A 27,594-nucleotide genomic window follows, 5' to 3' on the forward strand; every position below is an offset into this window, starting at 1 on the left:
AATAGAAATATCTAATGATCTGGCTATTCCACTTCTGGGTATTTATCCAAAGAACATGAAAACACTAATTTGAAAAGATATATGCACCCCTATGTTCACTGCAGCATTATTCACAATAACCAAGACTTGGAAGCAACCTCAGGGCCCATTAACAGATGAATGGATAAAGAAGATGTGGTACACACACACACACACACACAGGAATACTACTCAGCCATAAAAAAGATGAAATCTTGCCATTTGCAACAACATGGATGGACCTTGAGGATATTATGCTAAGCAAAATAAGTCAGATGGAGAAAGACAATTACCATATGATTTCACTCATATGTGGAAGATAAACAAACAAACGAACGAACAAACACAAAGATACAGGGAACAGATTGGTGGTTACCAGAGAGGAAGGGTGTAGGAGGAGCGTGAAAGGGGTGAATGCGCACATATGTGTGGTGATGGATGGAAACTGGGCTTTTGGTGGTGAACACGATGCAGTCTACGCAGAAGCCAAAATAAAATGATGTACATCTGAAATTTACATAATGCTGTAAACCAATGTGACCTCAATAAAATAAAAAGTAAAATAAAAATTAAAAAAATAAAAATAAAAAAGGCATTTTAGGGGTGATGAAAATATTCTAACATTGATTGTGGTGATGGCTGTACGACTCTGTGAATATAGTAAAAATCATTGAATTACGCACTTTAGGTGAATTGTATTGCATGTAAATTATACTCAATAAAGCTGTTGTAAAACGTTTCTAAATAAGCATTTTCTATTATGATAAACTCATTAATTTTTTAATTATAGCCCAATCATCTATTAAAAGGCGATACTTTAATTTACTGAACTATTCCCCTATTATTGGATATCTGGGTTGGTTCTCCATTTTGGCCAGCATAAGAATTGCTACAGTCAACTTCCGGGTACCGACGACTTCTCTGTGTCCCGAATTAGCTCCTCTCAGAAGCTGAAATATTGTGCCAACGTGTCACACTGCTTAAGCGTTTATTATTTATTGAGGGCTTACTACCAGTCTGGTGCGGATCACACTAAGTACTTTATTTGCGTTATTTCTTCAAATCCTTCATCACCCTAAGAGGTCTGTTCTATCCTTGTTTTCAGAAGTTGAAACTGAAGCTCGGGGAAGACCGCTGACTCACCAAGTTCACAGAGCCAGTGAAGACGAGGCCAGGTGCCTGCCCAGCTCTGCCCGGTCCCAGCGGCCATGGTCATCACACTCTCTCATCAGGACTTAATTTTTTTCAAACCTTGCTAACTTTCAATGGCAAAAATGCTATCTTGTCCTAAATTGTTTTCCTTTCTTACTGATGATGTTGGATATTTCTTTGTGTTTGCCAAACCAAACACATTTCTTTTTTTGTTAATTACCTGTTGTGGCCTTCCCCGTAGTTGACTACATAACTTGAAGGGTGAATAAAGTGTGATCTATGGCTTATCGACATAGTTAAAAAGAAAACTTTTACAAGTCTTAGAAGTCTCCTCAGACATGGAGGCACCTTTAATCATGGCTGACATGACACAGGGAGCTCCTTGCTGTCAGGGTCTTTGACTCAAGGGCCTGGTCTCGCCTCCTTCCTTCCACCTGGCCGAGCCTGGGTGCAGACCTGGGAGCAGCCCAGTGCAAGGGAAGGCGACCGGGCTGTGGGCTGCGCCTCTCCCTTCACAGCAATCTTTCCATCCTCTGCCGAAGCAATCAATGCTCAGGCTCCCGCTCACTGCTCTGCTCCCAGAGCATTCAACCAAAGAGCGGCTTCCTTTCCACAGTTATGTAGACAAACATCACGATGATGAAGATGCCAAACACTGCAAGCTTCAAGCCCACCGGAAAACTTTCCAGGTTCCTGCTCCCGGCACTCCTGGTCCCTGGGCAGCAGGCCTTCTCCTTGGCGATATTCCATTCACTGGCTGTGGCGTTCGATGCTCTTGCGGGACACCTGTGAAAACATTAGTGGCTCCTGGTTGTGTACAGCTACCACGTGAGCACCCCTTAAATTGTGTGACCTTGGGGCCCACGGGAGCCAGCATGGTGGGGCTTCAGGGCGCAGCTCTCTATCGTTTAAAACCTGTGCTCATTTCAGCAGGTGATATTAACAAGGTGCCCAGGGGATGTGAGAGCTCTAAATCCACCCACCTCTGTGACATCCTTCAGTGCTGCCAGGCCTGACTCAGGACTTACAGATCCCCTGGCCCCACTGGGGCCCCGTGTGAGCGGATGGGGCATCCGTACAAAGGCCCCCTGGTTTCTGTCTTCATGGCTGCGAACACTGCCTGACAGGGTGGAGATGGGACATGCTTTTGAATTCTGCTTGTTTTGTGTTTAAAAGGGCAAGAGGATGCTTTCTGAAATCTTTTAGAGAGAGCCGTATGTCTCCACCAGTCTAATCTAGGAAATCTGCCAAAGTTTACTCAGAAGTTAGGGAAATTTCCAGAAGGCTTTACTTTCTGACCAATGAAATGGCCTGTCTTGCGCTTTTATTTCAACTACCTGCTCTTTTGTTTTTTCTCCTCTCTCCCCATTTTCCAAGACACAAATAGGAGTGGATGTCTCCAAATGACTCCACATCAAGAAACCCGGGTTCCCGTCTCAGTTCATCCCCCTCAACTCTCTGGCCTCTTTCCTCACCTCTAAATGTAAGTGGTGAACTAGAGAGCACGTGAGGCCCCTTTGGGTTTGAACTCAAGAGATGTTACAAATCTTTCTTCTTTCGCAACAGAGTCTTTTCAGACTCAAACCCTTTACAAAAATCTAAATAATGAATTTTTTCCCCAGGAGTTACATAAGACAATAACATCGCCTCACATGCTAAGCAAAGCTTACCTTATTCTCTCGGAATGCTTGCCGTCCAGGCAGGAGATCTCTGGGACTTTCGATTTAGTGGTGGAAGCCTTAGGTCTCTAAGAACAAAAAGGAAATATCAAGAAGAATTATCGTTTCTACTGTCTTGCACAAAGGACCTTATTCTTTATTCTAGAAAAAGTCATGCCATCAGAAGTGTGATAGAAGTTCTCGGTGCAGCAGGTAGCTTAGGTTTTCATGACACAGACTTTAAGTTCGCCTTTATTCTATCATTAGCCAAAACCTCCAAGTTCCATGGGGTAAATACTTCACTTCAGTGACTCACAGGTGACAGCAGACACACCAGCGACGGGGGTCACATGACACCAGCGCATTCTGTTCTTAAATATCGCCTCTCTATTTTGCTCTTATTTGTACTTTTTTATTGCTTGGAGCTTTTCTTATGAGCGTGTGTCATTTTTTTTTTTTTTTAAGAAGTGGAAATTTTTTTTTTTTAAAGATTTTATTTTTTCCTTTTTCTCCCCAAAGCCCCCCAGTACATAGTTGTATACTCTTCGTTGTGGGTCCTTCTAGTTGTGGCATGTGGGACGCTGCCTCAGCGTGGTTTGATGAGCAGTGTCATGTCCGCGCCCAGGATTCGAACCAACGAAACACTGGGCCGCCTGCAGCGGAGCGCGCGAACTTAACCGCTCGGCCACGGGGCCAGCCCCGAGCGTGTGTCATTTTTATACGACGAATAAAGTTATTTTAAAAAAACAAGTTGGCCATAAACAAGGACTAGAAAATAATTTAGGAAAATGAAAATATTCCGTAAGAGGGATAGAAATAGGGGCAATCGTGTTTTCTTTTTCCAAAAATTCCCTTTAGGTTGTTATTTTTCAGCAATGTGAAAAGGCGTCGCTCTCTGTACTTTTGTTTCCTCCCGTGGAACAGAGCTGTAAAGATCAGTTGACTTACTGCATGCAGAGTGATTCAAGCATCTCTTGGCACACGAGAAAGCATTCGATAGTTGTTAGTAATAACGATTATGATAGTGACAATTCTCATTAATTCCGTGTGCTGTCTTTCCTCATATGTTGCTTTTCCTCGCTGGTCCATCCCTATTGAAGATCCAGGCCTCACCATCCTCAAACGTCTGCAGTGTCTGGGCTGGGAAGTGCCAGGAACGTGAAGACATTGTGTCAGATGATGATGACGCACCATTTACTGAGTTTATTAACTCACTGAGGCCTCCCAGACCACCTGCCCTCATCCGGTAGGCGCTATCATTGCTCCATTTGGGAGACGATAAGTCTGAGGCACAGGAAGGGGTTAAATAACTTGCCTAAGGTCACACAGTACTCTGACTGGAGCTTTGTGTTAGAACCATTACACTAGACTCCTCTCCACCCTTCGGTTTCCAAAAATAATTTCCCTCCTGCAAGAGGTCTTCTTTGTTATTCTTATCCACTCAGACCACTCATCTATTCTATATTTCTTCAGCTCTAATGTACACGTTCTGTACTTTACTTTATTGACCTGAAGCTTTATTTATTCATTCAACAAACATTTGCAGTGTGCTGCTGAGTGCCAGGCCCCATGCCAGCTGTGAGGATTTCTGGAAGGACCACTATACCATCCTGTCCTAAGCAACTCGCCACTGACCGTGGTTGTTTCGTGCGTGTTCTGCATCGACGTCCTTCTCCCTATCAGACCACCAGATGGATCTCACAGAGCTGCCGTCTACTCTCTTTAATCAAGCTGCAATATCTACCACTTGGGGTCATTGGTCACTCAATTTCTGCCCCCCTTCTAGGGGCCCAGGACCCCAGAACCTCAGAGGAGTCTCTGACACCTGCTGTGCTGCCAGAGGCCTCCTGGTACAGCGGGCTGCAGACAAGGGAATCGGGAACTGGAGGGTTCCCAAACACATGAGAGGATGATGGGACTCGCCTCAGTCAGGGAAAGGAGGACCAGCATCAAGACAGAACAAGAACCAGAAGGAAAGCCAAAAGGACACATTCTGACAGCAATACCAAGATAGATGGACTAGGGCGTGGTGGAGGGTGGGCCAGGAGAGGGGGCACATGGCATTCCTGTGAGTCACTGAGTCACCGAGAGAAGGAGAGCCTGGTCTTAGCACCGTTTTCAGGACGCCCCACAGAGCCTACAACTCTGGTGAGTCTGGACCACCCCCTACACGACATGTTGTGACACGTGGATGGTCTCCGCCCAGGTTGGGTGGGGAGGGCAGGGCCTGCTGTGCCATCATTACTGCCCGTCACCCCCTTCCCAGGACAGGCCACCGACGATGAAACAGCTGCAGCCTCCACTCCTTCCCCTCTACTCCTCGCCCCACCTTCTTACAGAAGATGTTCTCAAGAGCGGTTTACTGACACCCAAGCAGGGCCTCTGCAGACTGTGGGAAGCTGTGCCTGGCACAAGAGCACCACCTCTGAGGGAGCACAGTCCCCGTGTGGACGCTGTGGATGCACAGACCACAACTCCCCTGGGGAGAACAGCAAGGGCTTTTGAGGAAGAGGGACTTTAAAAATCCTCACCAAGATGCCACGTGAGCTAGTGGCGGCCTGCTCACCAGGAGACACTTCAAACTATGTCCAAGAGTGCTGGGAAAACCTTCACAAGCATGTTCTTTTTTAAAAACATTTTAATTACAGAAAGTTTACATATACAAAAGCAGACATTAGGATAATGAACCTCCGTGTACCCATCACATGCAACTTCTTTTTAATTCTCTTCAATTTAAAAATAGATATGTTAAATAAAGCATTTGGGGTAGAAGTCTGTTGCAAAATCAAATTATAGGATTTCACAGCTCTTAGGCAATCAAATCCTCCCGCCCCCACCCCTGCCACAAAGAGGTTGAGGTCTTTGCTTTCTTTTCCTTTTATAATTTATTTCCTTTGCTATCGTTCATATGTAGAGTTCTCCTACAGTGTGTAAAGGTAGACATTTTGATTTTCCAAAAAGGAGTAATGATGGCCTATCAAGTTGACTGGGCAGCGATCAATAAACATATAAACGTAATAATTATAAAGACTATATAATGAAAAAAAGGGCTATCAACGTTAAACACAGTAAACAGAGTTTAAAATCGCATATCCATAGTGATGGCCACTGTGTGAACACAGGCTGGATACACACAAACGAGAACCAGAGGAAAATCAGAAAAACAAAACCAGTTTTTGCTTCAAGTGGCATGTTTGTAGTTGATTGATTTTCATCTTTAACAAATTCCTTTAACGCTATTATAATATGGTTTTCACTATAAACACCGTTTACAATGGAACTAATAAATACCGGTGTTCATTTAAGCGACGGCTTAGCGAGGGGAAATGGTGCCGGGGGAAATGTGACGTCTTCGCTCCTTTCCCCCTACACCCAAAGCTGGAGTCTGCAAGGACGGCTGTTTTTGCAAAGCATTCACAGCTGAGAGCGGGGAATTCGTGACCTCGTCTGCTTCTCCACCCACTTCGCTCACTCTGGGCATTCAAGTCAGAAAATTACACCCATCCGCATGCTACCGCTCACAGCTGTAGTCATAAATGTAACAATCCTGAGATATGTCAATACAACACACCACAGCTGTCTCACGACAATACAGCTAACAGTTACATGGTATTTCCTAGGTGCCAGGCACACCTCTAAGCATTTTACATAAATAAACTCATTTAATTCTAAATACCACACTATGAGGGAGGCACTTTTATTACGCCCATTTTACAGATGAGGAAACCGAGCCGTGGAGTTGAAGCAGCGTGCCCACGGACGCACGGCTGGCGAGGTGGTGGAGCTAGGAGTCAACCCAGGCGGTGTAGCTTGGAACCATGTGTTGTCCTGCAGAATGACAGTGCTGCTTTACCAGAAGGCAATTACAAGTACCGTGCTCTGAACGTCTGTTATCTTGGGCACTCAACACGCCTCCATTCACTTAATCTTTCTAACAACTCCAGGAGGTAACCTTTGTTGTCACCATTTTATAGGCGAGGAATCAGAAGCTTATAGAGCTGAACCATTTGCCCCAGGTTTCACAATTAGTAAAAGGCTATAATGTAAACCCAGATATTCTGGCTCCAATGCCTATGTTTTTTGTTTTGTAATATTTCTGTTGGGGAAACTCATCATTAAAAATATATCAAAACATATTTCTAAAACCTGTTTTCATTAATTAATAAATTATCAAATCATTAATTAAGTCTGTGGAAGTAACACTTGGAGCCATCAGATCTCCTCTTAAACATTTTGGATGAATTGGCTTTTCAATAAGATTTTTCCAGGGACTGGCTCAGTGGTGTAGTGGTTAAATTTGCGTGCTCCACTTCAGCGGCCCGGGGTTCATCGGTTCGGATCCTGGGCACCGACCTACACACCACTCATCAAGCCATGCTCATCCCACATACAAAAAACAGAGGAAAATTGGCACAGATGTTAACTCAGCGACAATCTTCCTCACCAGAAAAAACATATTTTCAGGTAGACTACTTTGTGCTAATTCTGGCCTCTTGACCTATATCATGTTAAATCTGAAAGTGGATTGTATCTGAGCTATTGTGTCATACTGTACTATATTAACTATCCAGAGCCAGAAAGAATAATCATTTTCCATTATCGTTAAATCATTACTCATCAAAAAATGTATTTGGGTTTTTGAAAAATGATCTCCCTTGACTGAAGCCGTTCATATTTGTCCACAAAGAAAGACAAGTTTGTGCGCATTTCCACAAGCTGTGTTCCTTACAGTGTAGACCAAACCTAGCCAGAAATGTCACAGGCCGACACCTGCAGTTACAGGCAATCAAAGCAGGGGTGCTGTGTGTGCAGCTCCCCGCGCTCCCCTCTCACTCTCCCGGGCTCCTAACCGGCGGACTCCGGGGGTGAGCGAGCAGAGCTGCTCCTGGGGCCGGGGGCGGGGGCGGGGGCGGGGGCGGGGGGAGTTCTCTCCTAACTGAAATGGGCTATGTTTTCCAATCGTTCTCCTTCACTAATGCAATTTTTTTGAAAGGCCTATATGTAGAACCAGACATTTTTACAAATGATTTGGCAAACTGACAGTTGTGACCTGCTCACAGGCAGATAAAAACCTTTAGTTAGAGCTCTTTAAAATTGAGTTAGTCCCAAACCGCTTTATTGACTAAAATGATTAAGTTAGTGAAAGATCTTACAATAATTTTAGACTCTTGCTTCATTGCCTTTACCTCAACCTTGATTTAATAAAGTGCTCATTTGAAACATTGTGTTCTTTTAACCTAAGTAATGACTTTGAGTTAATGAAAAGCCTTTAAAAATAATCTGTATCACATTAACAAAAGAAAGGTTGAAAAACTTATGATCATCTCCAGATCTGATTTAAAAAAAAAATCTTATAGCAAACCAGGAATAGAATGGGAACCTCCTTAACGTGATAAAAGGTGTCTTCCAACACCTACACCACAAATCATACTCAAAGGGTAAATGTTAAAAGCATTTCCTCTATTGTTTTGGTGAGGAAGATTGGCCCTGAGCTAACATCTGTCACCAATCTTCCTCTTTTTGCTTGAGGAAGATCATCCCCGAGCCAATACCTGTGCCAGTCTTCCTCTATTTTGCATGTGGGATGCTGCCACAGCAGGGTTTGACGAACAGTATATAGGTCTGTGCCTGGGATCTGAACCCTCGAACCCTGGGCCACCGAAGTAGAGTGCGCAAACCCAACCACTACGCCACCAGGCTGGCCCCAAAAGCATTTCCTTTAAAATCAGAACCAAAGAACGCATTCCCGCTATTATCACTCTTATTTACTATTGTAATAAGGAAGTTTGAGCCAGCACATTGAAACAAAAAGAAACTAAAGGCATAGAAGCTTGACTAAAAAGAATATGCAGAAAAATTATTAGGATTACAAAAAGTTCATTGTTACAAGATCCATAAACAAAAGTCAACGGTATTTCTATACATTAGCAACAATTTATAATATAATGTGAAAAAGACACTCTTCCCCAAAGCAACAAAAATGGAAGTCTTACCTAGTAATGAAGCTAACAAAAGATTGAGAAAATCATAAAACTTTACTGAAGGACATTAAAGAAAATTTCAGTACATGTAAAGATGTAACATGTTCACGAACAGCAAGACCCAACGAAGATTCAGCTCTTTACAAATTAATTTATAAAGTCAATGAAGTTCCAACCAAAATTCCAACCTGAATATTTCATGCAACTTGATAAGCTTATTACAAAATTTATATGGAAGAACAAAGGGACTAGCAAACAATAGAGACACCATTTTAAAGCAACAGCGAGGCGGAGGGGGCTTGTTATGGTAATTAAGACCTTCTGCCATCAGCACGGGCCAGACATATTGATCAGAATACAGATCCCACTGTATTAATCATGGCTTTTATTTTCTGTGTTTTATGATGCTTTCCCATTTGGGGACCTTGCTGATCCTGGAGAGACTGCCTCTCCCGGGGCTAGCTAATTCCTAGAGACAGTACAAACTTGCCTGTAAGCACGCCTTTCTTATGCAAACCAACCCATCCAAAGCCAGACGTACCCCAACCACCTCCTTGGTCTAACTCTCACATGCCCGACCAATACTTCTGCCCTAAGTCAGCCCAGGGCCAGACACTGGGCCATAAATTATTCAAACTAGCCAATCCTAAAACGCTTACCTTGCCTGACCCACTCCTTCCTGCGAAAACCACAACGAAGGCGTGCCTGGTGCTTTCCTCTCACTCCTGCCTCCTGCCTGACCCTGGAGCTTCCCCATACAGCCCTGCCCGGCCTGACGTGCCCATTCCTCTTGTAAACTCTTCTTTCAAAGGCAACCGTCTCCATGCCTGTCACCTTACCATACCTGATTAAAACAAATCCTGAGTACATTTGAAAACACCCATGTATGTATGGAAACTTGATACACGACGAGAGCTAAGCTTGCAAATCAGAAGAGAAATACAGACTGTTCAAAGCTGGTATCGGGAGCAGGAGGGGACAGCTGCACTTCTCCCGGTTTCTTCTGCTGAGTATAGCCAAGACCCTGGACGTTATACGTAAGGCAAACATAAGAAGACTGAAAGCGGAGGGATGCCGATGGGCTAGAGGTCTCAGGACCCGAGGAACAACATGTGGTGAGTGCCCTGGGTTTTCTTTTCACCTCACATATCCCAGACTGAGAGCTGGAAAAGCTGGCAACTGGAGACACCAATGTGTGCCGACAAAAAAGCTCCTGGAAAAGCCGAAGAACAAGGAAGGGGAAGGAGCAGCCTGGCGGGACAGAGACTTTTGACAGTAACCGCCCTACTCCAGCCACACAGCCACCCAACTCCCGCCAGCCAACGTGCATGGGAAGCCTGGACTCCCACTCCCCTGTGTCAGACCCCACACTGGGGCAGTGTCAGTAGAGGCTACTGTGGGAGCCCCCCAGCAGCCCCGCAATAATCAGGCACCCAAACAGGATAAATCCAGCAAAATCCACGCCAACACACATCATAGTCAAATTTCTGAGAGCTTCTGCACATCAAAGGACTCATCAAGAGAGCGAAAATGCAGCCCACAGAATGGGGGAAAAAATTGCAAATCATATATTTGATAACAGTCTAGTATTCAGAATATATAAAGAACTCTTACAACTCAACAATGAAAAGACAAATGACCCAGTTAAAAAACGGGCAAAGGACTTGAACAGACATTTCTCCAAAGAAGATGTACAAATGACCAACAGGCACATGAAAAGATGCTCAACATCATTAGCCATTTGTTGTTAGTGCTGGCGAGTCGATTCCAACTCTCAGCGACCCTGTGTACCGCAAAGTGGAACCGTGGCTGGTCTTTTTGCACCATCCTCTCTCCTTCCAGCACTCTACTGGACAACGCTCCACTGCTATTCACAGGGTCTCCGCGGCCAATTGTTTGGGAAGTGGGTGACCAGTTCTTTCTTCCTAGTTTGTCCTAGTCTGGAAGCTCTGCTGAAGCTGAAACTTGTCCACCATGGGGGACTCTGCTGGGATCTGAAATCCTGGCGGCAGAGCTTTCGGCATCACAGCAACACTCAGCCACCACAGTATGACAACCTACAGACAGGTGGTGTGGTTCCCTCACCAGGAAATGGACCTGGGCCACAGGCCATGAACCTCGGAATCTTAACCACTAGACCACCAGGGCTGGCTCATTAGGGAGATGCAAATCAAAATTACTATGAGAGACCACTTCACACCCACCAGGATTGCTATTAAAAAAAAGGTGAGGTGGAATAAAAGTGCTGACAAGGATATGGAGGAAATGGAACCCTCATACATTGGTAGTGGGAATGTAAAATGCTACATCCAGTGGAAAACAGTTTAGCCATTACTAAAAAAGTTAAACATAGAATTACCGTATGGCCCATCCATTCCACTCCTAGGTATAAGTCCAAAAGAGCTGAAAACAGGTGCTCACCTACTCGTACGTGAATGTTCATAGTAGCACTGTTCCCAGTATCCAAGAGGTGGAAACGATTCAAACATCCATCAACAGATGAGTGAATAAACAAATTATGGTATATCCATACAATGGAATATTATTCAGTCGTAAAAAGAAATGGCATGCTGATACAGACATATGCTACAACATGGATGAATCTTGGAAACCTCATGCTAAGTGAAAGAAGCCAGTCACAAAACATCAGGCACTGAATGATTCCATGCATGTGAAATATCCAGAAGGAAATCCACTGAAGCAGAAAGCAAATTGGCAGTTGCCAGGAGGGGGCTGAGCAGTAACTGCTTAATGGGTACTGAGTTTTATTTTGGAGAGATGAAAATCTTTTGAAACTGGATAGAGGTGGTGGTTTCACAGCATTCTGAATGTCCTAAGTGCCATTGAATTGTGCACTTTAAAATAGTAAATTTTGGGGCCAGCCCTGTGGGTGAGTGGCTGGGGTTGCAAGCTCTGCTTCGGTGGCTCTGGGCTTCCCCAGTTCAGATCCTGGGCACAGACACAGCACTGCTCCTCAGGCCATGCTGAGGTGGCGTCCCACATAGCACAACCAGAGGCACTCACAACTAGAATATGCAACTGCGTACTGGGGGGGCTTTGGGGGAGAAGAAGAAAAAAAAAGTAAATTTATGTTATGTGAATTTAACCTCAATAAAAAAATTTCTAACTCTTCTCATTGCAGTGTGAATATCCTTATGTCTTTAGTCTAAGGAAATACATACTGAAGTTTTGGGGAAGAAGGAAATGATCATAATATCTACAGTTTAGTTCAAGAAAAAATAATAGATAAAATTATAAAATGAATGTGGTAAATTTTAAAAATTGGTAAATCTGGGTGAAGGCCTTACAGGAATTCTTTGTTGGAAACTTTCTGTAAGTTTGAAATTAAGAAAAGAACAAAAACCCGAAGGAAAAGACAAGCCCCCTGGTGGGGGCTATTAATGACGGGAGAGGCTATGCAAGTGTGGGGGCAGGGGTAGATGGGGAATCTCTGTACCTTCCTCCCAGTTTTGCTGTGAACCTAAAACTGCTGCAAAAAATAAAGTAATTAAAAAAAAGACAAGCCCAAACTACTAAAAGATAGATTCTACACTTACCACTGACCAAGGATTAGTATCCAAAATATATAAAGAGCTCCTACAAATTAACAAGAATGAGACAAACAACCTAATAGAAAAATGGGCAAAAGACCTGAACAAGCATTTCACGGATGAGAGCACAAACAAGCAGCGAGCACGGGAGAAGATGCTCAACCTTATTAGTAATGAGAGAAACACAAATTACAATTACAGTAAAATACCATCCTACACCTACTGCATTGAATCTGACAGCACCACATTTTGAAGATTTAGAACAATGGAGCTCTTAATATACTGCTGGTGGGAACGTAAAATGGTGTGGTCACTTTGTAGAGTGATTTAGCATGATCTCTTAAGTTGAAGAGGGAAATATCCTGCCACGTAGCATTTCCAAATATCCTAGGTGTATTTATTCAATCAGAAAAACTTCTCATACTGTACACAGTGGGCCATGTGCCACAAGGTTTGTAGCAGCATTGCTCGTATTAGAAAAACTTGGAAGCAATCCAAATGTCCAATAAATAAGGAATGGATAAATATAGTTTCACAAAAACTCTATATAGCAGTGAAAATGAATGAACTTCACCCAGTACAAATATTGGGTGAAGCCCACAATATAATGCTGAATGACAGAGGGAAGTTACAGAAGAATACTTACACTACAATATCATTAAAATAAAATAAAAATCATGAGAAACTAAAATTTGTGGATACTATAAAGAAAAGGAAAAGGATGAAAAGCAGAAACTTCAGGCTAGCAGTTACCTTGGGGGAACGGAAGGAAGGGGCGTATGATCAAGGAGGAACATGTTGGGGTCTTCAACTGAATTAGCAATGATTCATTTTTTAAATCTCTAGGGTGGGAATCTAACTGCTCATTATATAACTTTTTATACCTTTTAAAAAAAAAAAAAAAAAAAAAGATTGGCCCCTGTTGCCAATCTTCTTCTTTTTTTTTCTTTCTTCTTCTTCTCCCCAAAGCCCCCCAGTACATAGTTGTAGGTCCCTCTGGTTGTGCTATGTGGGACGCCACCTCAGCATGGCTTGATGAGCAGTGCAATATCCATGCCCAGGATCCCAACTGAGGAAACCCTGGGCTGCTGAAGTGGAGGGCGGGAACTTAACCACTGGGCCATGGGGCCAGCCCTTTTTTATACCTTTTTAGATGCATAAGATGTGTTCTAATAAAACGTCAAAAAAAGTTTTCAAGTTTGAATTTTTTTCTGCCCTCTTGGACAAACTCCAGGTCCCCATGTGTGTGCATGTCAGCCCATTTTAACTGTGCTGATTTCTGTACCGTGGCTTTAATATGTGAACGGAAAGGTCACCAAAAAGTGCCTCCTATGGACTCTCATTGCAAAGCAGTTTTTGGAAAGAAAGCCTTTGCCTTGAGGGTGAACGGATGTCCCGCGTCCCTCTGAGGTACCTGGAGAGAGCCCCTGGGGGAGCCGTTTCACTGCGCAGGCGCCTGCTTGTTGTCCCCCTTGGGCAGCCGATAGAACGGAAAGGGCAATAGAATGGAAATAGGAGACTGGAATTCCACGTCCAAGTTTCCTTCTAACTCTCTGCGTGGTCTTGGGCAAGCCACACCCGCTCTCTGCCTCTTCAGCATCTGTAAGATGACCCAAATAGCCTCCTGCAAGAAGCCTTTCAGATGGGAAAGTCTGTAATCCACAATTATAATAAATCGTGTCTGGACTCAGGAATTGTGATGAGTGGGGCCTGGTGCTCACAAAACCAAGTTCGAAGAGATTAAAATAACTCAAGGGTGCTCATATAGCGGGTACAATAGGAAACTCCTCTCCCCAGAATGGATATTAATCCATACTCATAGTGCAAATTATAAATTAGCTAAAGTCAGTATGGTTATATTCGAGATGAAAGGGAAAGGGAAGCTGAGTTTTCTAAACAAATTAATATTTTTCCTATAAAAAAAGAACACTACTGATCATAATTCAGTTTTATGAAAATAAATGTTTACCTTTATTATCATCTTAGAATCATTGTAATCAGAGTTTTTATCTCTTCCTGCTGCTCTTGTATTTCAAAAACTGGGTGCTATTACACAGAAAGAATCAACATGTAGTCAATAAGATGGAGACACATTGATCATTAAGCATGTTTAAGCATATCTACCAGGAGGTCAGTATTTTTACAGGAAGAATGTTAAATTACATTCCTTGTGAAGATGGCATTTAGCTCCCATTAGCGCGTGTCAAAGGTAGGAAGAAAGGGCTTATTAAGTAGTTATAGAATATGTAATTTACTCTTCACTTTGACCCAAGCGGAATATACAACTGCTATTGAGAATAAGGATGTTTTTCAATTAAGTAAGAAACTATTATAGAGATGTTGAACATCAGATCTCCTAAAACCTTTATACACAACTCAAAGAACACTTAATGGTTGTCCTTTAATATATATGCCCCCTGGTACGTCGGGTCCTCTGACTGCAGCATTTGGGGTAGGCCCTGCACATGCTAATTATAGGCCTACAAGGCGTCTTATCAGCAACAATAGCAATTGAGACACAGAGAGTAAAAACCCTATTAAAGTTCTGGCACAAAGACATTGAAGCAGACCCAAGACTTGGAAGCAAAAGAGAGACACAGAGCTTTTTCCTTCCCTTCCTTTTCCTTCCCCAGGGTGTCAGTGGGCCCTGCACTGGAAGCAGGGCAGTGTCGATGTGCCTAGAGGCCAAAAAATGGAGTGGGGGGCTGTGTATATGGAGAGGGGTGATGGGGTGCCTGGCGTTTGGAGAAGGGGAGTGGCAGGGGAAGGGGCGGCACGGAGGCTTCAGTGTGGCCTGTGTCCAGGGAAGAGAGACGGTCAGGAGAGGGTTGCGTGGAGCTGTTGGCATGCCCAGCGGCCGAGGAGGTGGTGATGGCGGTTATGCAGGGGAGGAGGCAGCTGTTAGGACATTGGTGACACTGAGAAAATTAGAAAATTGAACAAAAATGTAAATATATGGAGGATAATGGAAGCCAGGTTACTCAGAGAAGTGAGTTACAAACTTAGAAAGGGGAGAGGTTAGAGAGAACACTGAAACCTTGGATTGTAACTGGAGATCAATATGAACTCATGGTTTCTAAATTTATACAGAGATCTAAAAAGTTATAGATGTACATGTGCATGAGTATACATATGCATACATTTATTTTCTGTCTGTCCACTGAGGGGCCAAGAAGCAAGGACTCCCCACTAGCAACGAGCTCACTGAAGATCTGGATCTTGGTTTCTAAACACCATCCTGCAACACAAGGAGCCAGGGCTCCAGCGGCAGAAGACAAGGCGGGTCTGAAACATCTTCTTGTGCCGGAAATTAAGAAAGAGCTCAAGGAATGATGAGGACATGTCAAAATGACACAGTATCCATCCCACTGGCCAAATCTGGGAAAATTTGACAAATAATATCGATGGATACAACCCAATGAATTAGAAAGTCAATGAGTCCACACTGATATGAATGAATGAATGAAGAAACAAACCAATGAACAAATAAATGGGGGAGAAGGGAGGGTCTTCCTTACAGGAGACTAGCGACTAATAAATGTAGAAGGAACGACAGAAACAGAAAGTCTCTGTGGGCCGTCATCACAATGGAAGCGATTCGGGCGTCATCCACTAGGCTGGGCTAACGGAGGAGGTTTGATGAGGAACACTCTGTTGGTGTCCTTTCAGAATATTCCCCACAACATACTGTTCAGTTACAAAGGGGAAAATGACGGTTTCATGAAGAGACCTGACAGACACCAGGTTTTCCAGGTGATTAAGGTTAACACTACCAGCAGGGAACAAGATGACACTTTCCCGGGTGTGATGCCCTGAGAAGAGCACGGCTTCATCTCTGAGAAGTTCCCGCCCAGAGCACATGGCCTCTACAAATAGTCAAAAGGAAAGAGCAGACAGAAACTCACCCTACAGAATGCGAGACTTCTGTAGACTGTGAAGAGACCCTTGTGTGTACTCTTCACAAGGGTCGGGGCGTGAGTGACAGAGAAAGACTGAGACGCTGCTGTCAAGCTTGAAGGAGACTGAAGAGACCCGACAACTGACGGCACCGTGTGTTCCTGGACTGGGCGTGGACTAGGAAGCAGAAAGTCGTTGTTGGGACAGTGGGGAATTTGAATGGGGTCTGAACACTGGATGGCAGCATTGAATGCATGTGAATTTCCTCATTTGGAGCGTTCTGTGGTGACTCTGTAGGAAGGCGTCCTTCGGGGTGGGCAGAGCACGTGCTGGAGAGCTGAGGGGCTTCATGTCCACAGTTTGCTCTCAGATGGCTCAGAAAGACACGATGGCAGAGCGCGCACACAAAAACACACACACACAGCAAATGTGGTAAAAGGTAGTAACTGGATAAGCTGGGCAAAGGGGACATGGGAATTCTTTGTACTACTCTTGCAACTTTCCCTAATTTGAAATTGTTTCAAAATAAATTATTTTTTTAATGTTTAAAGAGGCAGGGGAAGGATTTAAGCACAAGATTGACAAGAAAGAGTCCTCCATACTGGGAGGGCGCATATGACTTTTTAAAGCTTGGTCTGCCTCATTCAACACACAGCACTTACAGAGCACAATCTTTAATTATATATTTTAATTAATTATATACATTTAATTATATCTTTTAATTACTTGTATACATTTAATTATATAAATATTTCTGTAGGCTCTCTGATAAATCAGATTCTGTAGCACTTAGGGGTTCAGTGCGAAAGACTCAGTTTCCATTATATTACTTTGCACTAAGTATATTGGTTTGTATTGCAGATAATTAAATATCACGCTTTTTATATAATAATGTTGATACTAATAGTTTTTATTTGTACTTATATAGCTCTTATTCTGTGCCATCACTACTCTCTGCTCTGTTTTACATATTTTAACTTAATCATCACAAAACTAGACTAATCATCCTTATTTAAAGATGAAGAAACCAAGACCGAGAGAGGTCAGTGTATTGTCCACGTCAGTGGCAGAGCTGGGACCTGGACCCAGGGAGTCTGGCTCTAGAGTCCATATTTTCAAGTCACATTTTCTTCATTTCCAGAGCTCATTTTTAAGTTTCTTCAGGACAGGAACTATGCCTCCGTCTGCACCTGTTTTCCTTCCTCAAGAAGGTCCAGCACAATGCCTTGTATTCGATAAATACTTGTTAACTTATGAGCTGAGACCCAGGGCAGAAGCTCTGTTGTAACCATTCTCTGCGTGGCCATCAATTCATTATGACATAAGCACTGTCTCTCAAGAGAATTCATTAAGATATGTCTAAGAGACAAAAGAGACGGTTCAGAATAAGAAGTCAGAGAAAGAGAGGTGATCAGCATCAATACAGGATAAAGGCTCCATTCGGTTCAGCCCACAGACACTGAGTAACCCCCCTCTTCTCTCCCCATAGGCCTGGCATTGAACTGAATGCAGAGGATTTGAAGATATATGTTTTGCCATCAAAATTTTACAAGCTGGAGCAAAAGCTCTTGGGCAGAAGGTGGGAGTAGGGCCTAATTGAAAACGCAGCTTCCTATGCGCAGACCCACAGGACGCATTTTGAGAAACTCCTAGTAGAATGTGTAGGATAGGTGACAAGATGAGAAGAGAGCATTCCAGGCTGGGAGAACAGAATGAACTGAGATTCTGGCAGGAAAGAGCATACTGTATTTGGGAGAGAATAAGGAAACGCCCAGATGGAGCCAGGAGCGCTCAGAAGCACACCCTTCCCAGCGCCAGCTGCCCTCGGGGTGTTGGATGCAGTGCCCTCTGCAGATGGGTGTGCATGTGCAAACGCTTCAGCCTTTGGACCACTCCCACACCCAGGGTGACCACATGCCTTGATTTGCCAGGACAGTCCTATTTCACTCCTGTTATTCCAGTATCCCTCTGGTTAGTGTTGCCTTTCATTCTCAAAAGCATCCTGTCTGAAGTCGAAGCTAGGTACCTGAGGGCTAAATATTCAATAAGAACACGATTACCCTTCAACCTTGTTCCCAAGACACACATAGAAAGAAGTTAATCTTGTTAATTTGCTGCTTTCTTGTTTAATTTGAGGGGTGACTCAAGGGTCACAAGGATTTATGAGCTTGTTTTGTAGAAGAAAAAGAAGGCCTTCAAGGAAGTTATGATCACCAGATAACCAGCCCCCAGTTGCTGTTAACCAGAAGTCTGATTGCTCAAGAATTTTATCTGGAGTGAAAGAAACATAGATTTCCCTTTTGTTTCTCCAAAACTCCTCCTCCCAAGCCCCTTAGTGCTATAAAACCCCCTGCTTTCTTCTTTTGTTAAGGCAGATTTGAGAGAACCTATCCTCCTGCCTTCTTGTTTTGGCCAATTGGAATAAACCTTTCTTCATTTCCAAGCACAGATGTCTCAGTGATTGGTTTGTGCATGGTTTATTGCACATCGGGCACGTGAACTTGAGATGGAGAGGTTCAGTATCAGAGTGATAAATTATATGGTCGCCCTACTCAAACCTCACTTCATGACAGACATTTTTCCAGAGAAGATATACAGATAGCCAACAGGCACATGAAAAGATGTTCAGTAAAACTAATCATCAGGGAAATGCAAATCCAAACTACAATGAGATCTCACCTTATACTTGTCAGAATGGCTATAACTACCAAGACAAAAAGTAACAAATGTTGGAGAGGATGTGGAGAAAAGGGAACCCTCATATACTGCTGGTGGGAATGCAAACTGGTGCAGCCACTATGGGAAACAGAATGGGGATTTCTCAAAAAAGAAAAATAGAAATACCATATGATCCAGCTATCCCACTACTGGATATTTATCCAAAGAACTTGAAATCAGCAATTCAAAGTAACATACGTACCCCTATGTTCACTGCAGCACTATTCACAGTGGCCAAGACACGGAAGCAAGCAAGAGCCCATCCACTGATGAATGGATAAAGAAGATGTGGTGTATATATACAATGGAATACTACTCAGCCATAGAGAAAAAGACAAAATCATTCCATTTGCAACAATGTGGATGGACTGTGAGGGTGTGATAGTAAGCAAAATAAGCTAGACAGAGAAAGACAAACACAACACGATCTCACGCATATGTGGAAGATAAACAAACACATGGACAAAGAGACCAGATTAGTGGTTACCAGAGGGGGAGGGGGTTGAGGTGTGGGTGAAAGGGGTAAAGGGGCACATATGTACGGTGATGGGTAAAAATTAGACTATTGGTGGTGAGCATGATGCAGTCTGTACAGAAACTGATATATAATAATGTACACCTGAAATCACACAATGTTATAAACCATTATGACCTCAATAAAACAATTAAAAACAACAACAATAACAACCCAAAAAAACCCACCTGAGTCCATGCAGCCTGACGTTGTGGAATGTTTTGCCTCCCGACAGCCCCCAAATCCCCTTGTCCCTCTTTGGTAGAAGGGGCTTAGAGGCTGAGTTAGGCACACTGGCTCAACTCCCTGCTCCATCAGCGGAAGCGGAAGCCGTGTGGAGAGTCTACCTGAGAAAAAATTCCCCAAGTGAAAAAATATTAACCTGGCTTTCTGAGGGGTCATAATCACCAAATCAAACACACAGACAGCATTAAAAAGTGTCCAGAAATTGGCATAATCCAAATCTCAAAGTGGTTTGTGTTCCCCCAGAAACCTGCCACCATGAGAGGAGAGGAGAATACGTGCTCATTGGTGTTTCCAAGAAACGCATACCCCTTCTAGGTGCTCAGAGGGCCATCAGCTGCAGACCACCGCTCTTACATCATGACAACTGACTCAGTAAACGGGCTTTCTATCACCTTTTACCTGGAAATTTAAAGGGGTGTTTACATTTACTTTCGGATTTAAGGTTGAACAGATGTCTCGAGGCCCTTCTGAGAATCAAAATGGCTTACATAAATCCCTCAGATCAAAACATTTTATGCCATCACAAACTTTCTACTTAATTCTATTGCCAGTTCAAAATATTTATGTGGTTTTATTTCAGGTTTACGTAAAGCGAAGACTGAAGGGCATTGGTCCCACCTGATGCATTTTAAATACTCGGGTTGCTTTTTCCCCTTTAAAGGTCTTTTGCAGGAACTATACAAAAAGGTTTTCTACAGAAACGAGATCTCCTGAACAGAAAGGATTCCTTTGATGAGCCATTTGGAAGATTTAAAAAATCCTTTCAGAAAATTTGATAAGATATCACAATTACTTCATCAAATTTGAATTATGTTTAAACGGGAAGCTAAAGCTACAGCACACTGCAGTGTTGTTTACTTGGGGTTTTCTTTTCATTTATTTAAACTCAGCAAGTGGTTTAAATATGACACCGTATTCGCAAACTAACCTGTTTGTGACTAGAGTTATTTAGAAGATTCGATGAGCTGAGCTTTGGGCTCCTACCATGTGCAAGACCCTGTGACGGCTACTAAAGGGGATAAGGGGCAATTTTAAAGGGGCGCGGAGGAGTGGCCTTTGAGACATTCCTTATGCATCACAGGATTTTAACTAGAAGGAAAATGGGATGGGAATGAGAAGGATTCCTGGGGTGAAGAACAGTTAAGGCGGAGGCATGTGAGAAGAAAGGTGAGAGTTGAAGAAACAAGGTAAGCATGGTCTGGGCTGCATGACGAGAGAGAGAAAGTCACAGAGATATTGGAGTCTCCTCGTGGCGTAGAGTAAGTTTGAAAGTTTCCAGGCAAATGAATGGCACGATTGAATCTCTGCTTGTGTGTCTGAGCTGGAAAGGAGGAAGGGTGGAGGCAGAGACCAGCTAGGAGGACACTGCAACCGTGCAAACTAAAACCAAAACTAATAATAATAAAGGGGTGCAAGCGAGGACAGCAGCAGTGGGAAGAGAAAAGAGGCATAGATTTTTAAGAATCAAAATTCAAATCCATACGACTTGGCAACTGTTCACAGGTGAGCAGCTATGGGGAGTGGGTGTTCCAAGATAGCTGAGAGTTTGAGCCTGGACAACGCGAAGGTGGTGGAACCACCAAGATAAACAGAGGCCACCAAAACAGGTTTGGGGTGAGCGGCAGTGAGCTTAGTCCTGGATATCCTGAGTGTGAGGTGCTGGAGGTAGCCGCAGGGAGAAGCGTAGATACCTATATGTATAATCTATGAAGTGTTCGTTATTACAGATGACATTTGCTGGATGCATACAGGAAGGAGGGAAGGAGGAGGAAAACAGGAGCTCTCAGGAGGCAGGTGGAAATGCAGGCCTGTGCGGCAGGAGAGAGGGTGTCGTGGAGTCACGACACAGAGGAGGTAAGTGCTTGAGGCGCCGCAGGAGAGAGAGGCTGAAGACAGGGATCTCAGGCACGAGGAACATTTAGGGCCCAAAAGACAGAGTCGAGTGGAAACAGTCAAAGGTGCAGAACCAAGAACCTAGGGAGCGCAAAGCTGCTGAAATCTAAGGAGGCAGGTGTCTCTAAATAAAGAGGACAGACGTCAGAAGGCAGAACAAGTGGCTAGAGTCAACGTCTCGGAGTTCATCATTATGTGAAAGAATCATGTGCCATGTTCTGTGCCAAGAGCTTTACCCACCCCTCACTTCACACTCACCCTACGAAGTAGTACCACCATTACACAGCCCCAGGAGGGTAGGATCTAAGTGACTTCCCTGTCACACAACTGGCAAGTGGAAGGGCAGGGACTGTCAACCAGCGAGGCCTCACCCTCAAACCTGCTGCATCACACACTTGGCCGAGTGCCTCAACGTGGTGGTGCAGGTGGAAGCCAGATCTCAGCGTGTGGGGACGAGAAGGGAACAGGGAGCCACACTTACTCTGTGCTCCAGGGGTCCAGAACTCTGCTCAAGGCCCACTGCGAATGCAGACGACGATGGTGAAAGGACAGAGGGGATGGCAGCTGGGAGGGAATGCAGGGTGGGGTAGGGGGACCCTGTTACTCTGGGTCCTGTCCTAGAACATGGAAATAGTTTCACAAAACAGAAACCTGCACTAAAAGGAGCGTCTTTAAATTAAGACTTTACCTCTATAACAGAATGTAGTGACTTGCTCTTTCCTTTCTTAACACACACGAACAGTGCTATTTCCTATATTATACATGTGTAAAAGTATTCATGCATTAGAACTGTACATACTTTTTTGGGTCCCTTGTCTTTTTCTGATGAGAGTATGATATTTCCTTTCAAAATGACAGTGGCATTAAGCTCTGGATCGTGGGAAACAAAAGGAAAACAGGCCATGAGAACCTGCGAGCTAGCAAAGGGAAGAAACACCAATCACGGGCTGAGCTCTCTCAGTCATCGGGCTGGAGGATTTGTGAGAGGAGAACATTCGCTTTGCCCTCCTGAGGGAAATGAGTGCTTCTGCAGGGGCTTTCGTGGAACGCACTCCGGCCCTTCCCCTGGGAACAGGGGGCGGGCTCCTGACCGGCATATTTCTATGCCTCTGGGAGAAACACATTGCAGAGCCCAAGCTGGCTGCACATGTGGGCAGCTGTCTTTAGTCTCGTCATTGCCCGTCTGAACCAGCTTGAAGCCTTGTGCATCCCTGACTGTCAAGCTAGGGTGGGAGGATTCTCTCCTTCTGTGTCCGAAGAAGCACCCAGGGGAGGGAAGCCAGACCCGTGCTGAAAGGCCAGACCATCAGCCACCGCTGAAGGCACTGCTGCTCAGCCCTGGCCTTCAGCCTGTGGAGAAGCATTCTGATGGGCTCGGAGCAATTGTGTGCTGCGGCCCATTCAGCAGAGCTTTTAACGGAGGAGCTTTTAAATGAGCTCTCCAAGTCAGAATACTGGGAAACTTGAAAAGAGGTTAGGTCATTAAAGCTATGTCTACCCAGTGCCAAAACCAAGAGGAAAATGAGGAAAACCAAATCCACTCATTTCTTGGATGACCTAGCACTCAGCTCAGGTCTGGAACTGGCCCCCCTGCCCCGCCCCCACTCCCCACACCAGGATGAGGGGTTTCTGTGAAATGCCCACGGCTGAATCCCCACAGGACCCATCAGCTCCACATCAACCCCTCCATTCTAATGGCACCTGGGTCTCTGAGGCTCCTTTAACGAGCGAGTTCAAAAGTCTGATTCAGACCCGACCTGGAGAGGCTGTCTATTGTAGCGACACCAGCTGTCGACACTGCAGAACCGCATTACAAGGGTAGGACTGAACAGAGCTCCCACCTCTGACCTGACTGCCCACAGCTGGCTGGTGTCAGGTTGACAGTGTAAAGCAAGGGCACAGCGTGCCCACCGAGGGACTGATTTTCTCCTGGCCCTGGCACAAATGTCCCTCTGTGGAGGTTGCAAGCTGAGGACCAGGACAGCTCGGCCTGAGACCACGGCAGCTTGGCTTTGTGGCATTGACCCGCAGTCCTGGGCGGCCATGAGTGGTGAGTGCACAGGCCTTCCTCTCCAGAACCTTCAAGCCTGGCACCACATTGCATTGGAGGGCTTGGCTGGTCGCTTCGGCTCCTTTCCAGGGCAGGAAACAGAGGCAGCCCCAGCTCTGGGCCAGGACTCTGACACATCCCACATCCAGAAAGGGTCTGGGGCAGCCACTTGCCCTGAGGCACCCCCATGCTGACTGTCCTGCCCAGGTGCCAGTGAGGTCCATTGCCAAACCCTGCTGCCCTCTCCAAACGAGGCCAGCCATGCCAGACTCCTGGGGAAAGCTCTCAGCACCTGTGCCACCTCCAATACCAGGCATTGCAGGGGATTTTTCAGAGGGCCCCGGGCACTTCTCTTGTTTGTTGAACTATTGATTTGAACTATATGAAACTGCCATTTTTTGTAGATCAAACATGGTCAAAAATGTAATGTTTATCCTCATAGTAGAAATTGTGAGAAAAGTGTAGGGTATGCGGTCAGAAAGAGCACAATTATCAGAGCCAGACCTGGGCGCAAATGTCACTTCTGTCACTTTCATTCAACAACCACATACTGAATTCCTGCTCTGTGCCTGATGCTGTCCTAAGATCTGCACATGTTGTGTGATGAAGATAGATGGGTCCTGCTCTTCATGCCACCTTCTAATGGATGCTTATCGTCTGAGGCCGCTTCCTAGCTAGATGATGTCACTTGGCCTCTCTGAACTTAAGCTAAGTGTTATGACGGTTAAGTGAGATGACGCTCATTAGGCCAGAAATGCTTTGGTGGCCTTCAATAAATGATAGTTCTGTTATTTTCCTGTGACTCATAGAGGACTCCTAATAAATAGTGAATGAAAGAGCTTTGGAATGTATTGTGGGAATCTTGAAGCCCGCCCTCTCAGAGCCCAAGCCAGATGCCCCTACTGGGGAGTGGTGCACCTGGGGCGGGAGCCACTGTAAGGGAAGCCCATGGATCCGGAGAGCCCTGCCCCCACACCCTGGGACCTGGAGGACCAGCTGTGGCCAGCTCCCATTGAGTCAGGAGAGCAGCAGGCATAGCAGGAGGCCAAGGAGGTACAATCTGCTTCATCCTTCTTAATGGACGTGAAGTCATTTAATCCAGAGAAAATAATTGTCACATTTATTGATTGAGGCAAAGCAGAGGTTGAGACCTCAAAGGAGACCCAGAAATTACCCACAGGAATGTCTGGTATTGGAAATCAAACACAGATTTGGCTCTGGCTAGTAAGAAGACTTGCAGATTGACTAGTCCTTCCCTCCACTTTCTGCCCAATTGAGGCACTGGCATGAATATAGATATGGAGTTACAGATTCCTTTTGCAGCCAGGGGCCTATTTTCCAGGCTCTGTGTGCAAACAGGCCATGTGCATATTGCACAGATCACCTGCATACTATCTATAGCTGCCTACCATCTAAACCTGTCGTGCTGGACAGGTCTTAATAAGTGCAAAGTTGCTATCTAGCTGTACAGCTCCTGATGGTACCTTCACTGCCATCGCGATCCCAGGCTCTGTCCAGCTCTCTGGGTCCATTCATCACAGGTGACACACAGGGAGTTGAGACCAACAGTTGCACTAACTTTTTCTCATACGCTTTTCTGGTGGAAGCTGAAGAAGAACGTGGAGAAAAGATTAAATGGTTCTGGTTGTGTGTGTGATCTCACTGGGTTCAAGGTACTTCACAACTCAGACCCTCATTCTTGTACCTGACATCATTGCTTAATTATGGCTTTTGCAATAAGGTGGACCCCACAGCCACTCAACACACTCCTTTCCTTCCACACACACTTCAGGAGAGGCCTCTGGATTAGCCGGTGAGTCAGGCACTGGAGACACCTGAGAACAAGGCTGATCAAGCTGTACATCCTATCGAGGGGAATATGCACCATAAGTACGTAAATAGCTAACAGAGTGCACGTACTAGAAATGAGAAAAACCAAACAAACAGGTTTTTTCACTGTTGGGACAAACCACTCCCTTCTCTCCGGCACCGTACTGACTAATCTGTAAGCAGGATCTGGGTGTTCCACTGCTTCTTCTCTTTCTACGGTTTTCTGTTTTCTTGGTTTCCTATCTCTGTTTAATGGTTTTTATCGCATGTGTTCCTTCCACCGTAAATAACTTTAAATTGGCCAGTCGCCAGCGTCAGATGTATACATACGTAGTATTGGGCCAGGTGAAAACCCAAGCTTATCGAGTTCAGCCCGCAATTCACAGTCGCTCAGACATTTCACATCCACCATGGTGACAGACGTTTGGTCTCTTTTCTGACAGATTTCCAGTAGGGATCTTTGAAACAGGAAAACATTAAACGTTAAATTCATTAAGACAGCCTTACAACTAAGAACGAAAACTTTACCAGTCCCCAAAAGTGTTCACAACCCCATCTCCGCAGTGTTGCAGGTACACAGGCAAGGAAGTAAAAATCACCATTTTCTGCTGTTTTCTGCTATAAATCTCTTCCGAATTTAGTTGCCTCAATGCAAAGCTTCGTATGGGTGTCACTATCCCCAGTGTCCTTGGGGTTCAATTATTTCTAACTTTTCTACGCAACTAATGTGAGAAAAATCCTCTGTGCAAAACGAACGAATATTTCCATTACTGCTTAGGAACTCTGAGTAAGACTCAAGCTCTGGGAAGATAAGAAATTAATTAAATATGAAAGAGCTGAGAGAGATCTTTCAGTGAGTTAAATAAAAGTTATTTATCCGGCCCTCCTTCTGATGAGAGTACGGGGAGCGCAGAGCGCTCGGTGACTGCAGACAGCGGTAGTTTCTACACTCATAATTTCACTCTGAACATAACGAGATGGTAGTTTTTAATTAACCGCCAGCAGACTTTGTAATTGCTGAATTGGCATTTGAAAAAAGTCAGCTATTCATTCTCTGGCACACAAATTGATTTCTATAGATTTCCGCGAGTCCCGAGGATACGGCTCTCCAACCCCGCGCAGCGTCACGCCCACTCAGTCTCATTGAGTTGACCCCCTCATACCCCAGCACTGACCCCTCCCCCTGCTTCACCAAATCCTGAAAAAGACAGACCCGTCTGTCAAACCTTTTAACAGAGATTTTTAATTTAGGAGTTTATTTATTGTCCCTCATTTCTATCACGTTGCCAGGTTTTTTTAATATTGCAGGGAAAACGACTCCAAGACAGTTACCCAGCATAGGAGGGTCTGGACCAATTTTAAGTAATGACTTTCCCTTTATTGGTGATCAGTCAACGTCCAATTAGGAAGAACACTGTATACAAGCTGCAAGAAGCTGTGAATTGTCACGTATAACACCGTTGTTGGAGAAAACTAGCTTAACAGGCTCTCCACTTTAAAGCTATACTTCGACCAGAGCACCTTCTGGCACACAGTAGGTGCTTGGTGAATGTAAGTTTCCTTCTTTCTGCGTGTTTGGAAAGATGAACACTTTTAGGCCACCGGTAAACAACCTGATGTTAGAGAGGAAAAGGACAAAGCACCTCAGAATCCTTCCCCCGTTGGAAGCGAGCTTAGGCAGATCCGTGACATTTCTTCCTGAGAACAGCTGTCTGTTCTTCCACCGCTTTCCCAAAAATAACCTCCAAAAGAGCCCTCATCAATTTCAAGTGACACTAGACAATTGCCTAGAGGGAGCACACATGTGGAAGGAAAACATTCAAATGGAATCCAAATGGATAATTAATCCACTCACCCCTTTACATGATTGTCTCAAGTCATGCAGTTGGGATGGTTACTAAAGCTGGGTGAGTTTCACCCAGGAGTTTCCACCAGCAACCGACACCTTTTGCCTGTTAGATAATCATAATACCTACAGTGTGACATCAGTAACCCCCACGGCAACAGACTGATGTGAAAGTCAGACGATTAATTTAACCTAAGTTCAAACAGAAGGAGGCACTGGTTGACTTGACAGGCAGACTGC

At 44.6% G+C, this 27,594-nt stretch overlaps 1 protein-coding gene across 2 annotated transcripts in view; it reads right to left on the bottom strand.

The window, feature by feature from the left end:
- Positions 1-1,384: 1,384 nt before the first annotated feature.
- The window catches only part of LEMD1 (LEM domain containing 1), a 59,957-nt gene continuing 33,747 nt past the window's right edge, over positions 1,385-27,594 (bottom strand). The window contains exons 1-6 of one of the 2 annotated variants that reach the window (XM_003364923.5): positions 27,364-27,444; positions 25,839-25,966; positions 25,163-25,285; positions 22,428-22,498; positions 2,841-2,917; positions 1,385-1,956 (exon numbers count right to left, since the gene is read on the bottom strand). In XM_003364923.5, the coding sequence (XP_003364971.1) occupies positions 1,758-1,956; positions 2,841-2,917; positions 22,428-22,498; positions 25,163-25,285; positions 25,839-25,920 (552 nt within the window). In that variant the 5' untranslated portion in view covers positions 25,921-25,966; positions 27,364-27,444 and the 3' untranslated portion in view covers positions 1,385-1,757. Of the gene's footprint in view, positions 1,957-2,840; positions 2,918-22,427; positions 22,499-25,162; positions 25,286-25,838; positions 25,967-27,363; positions 27,445-27,594 lie in introns of those variants that run through there. The other variant, XM_070266548.1, reaches the window with a different exon arrangement.

Source organism: Equus caballus, chromosome 5 (genome assembly GCF_041296265.1).
Source record: "Equus caballus isolate H_3958 breed thoroughbred chromosome 5, TB-T2T, whole genome shotgun sequence".
Lineage (NCBI taxonomy): Eukaryota > Metazoa > Chordata > Mammalia > Perissodactyla > Equidae > Equus > Equus caballus.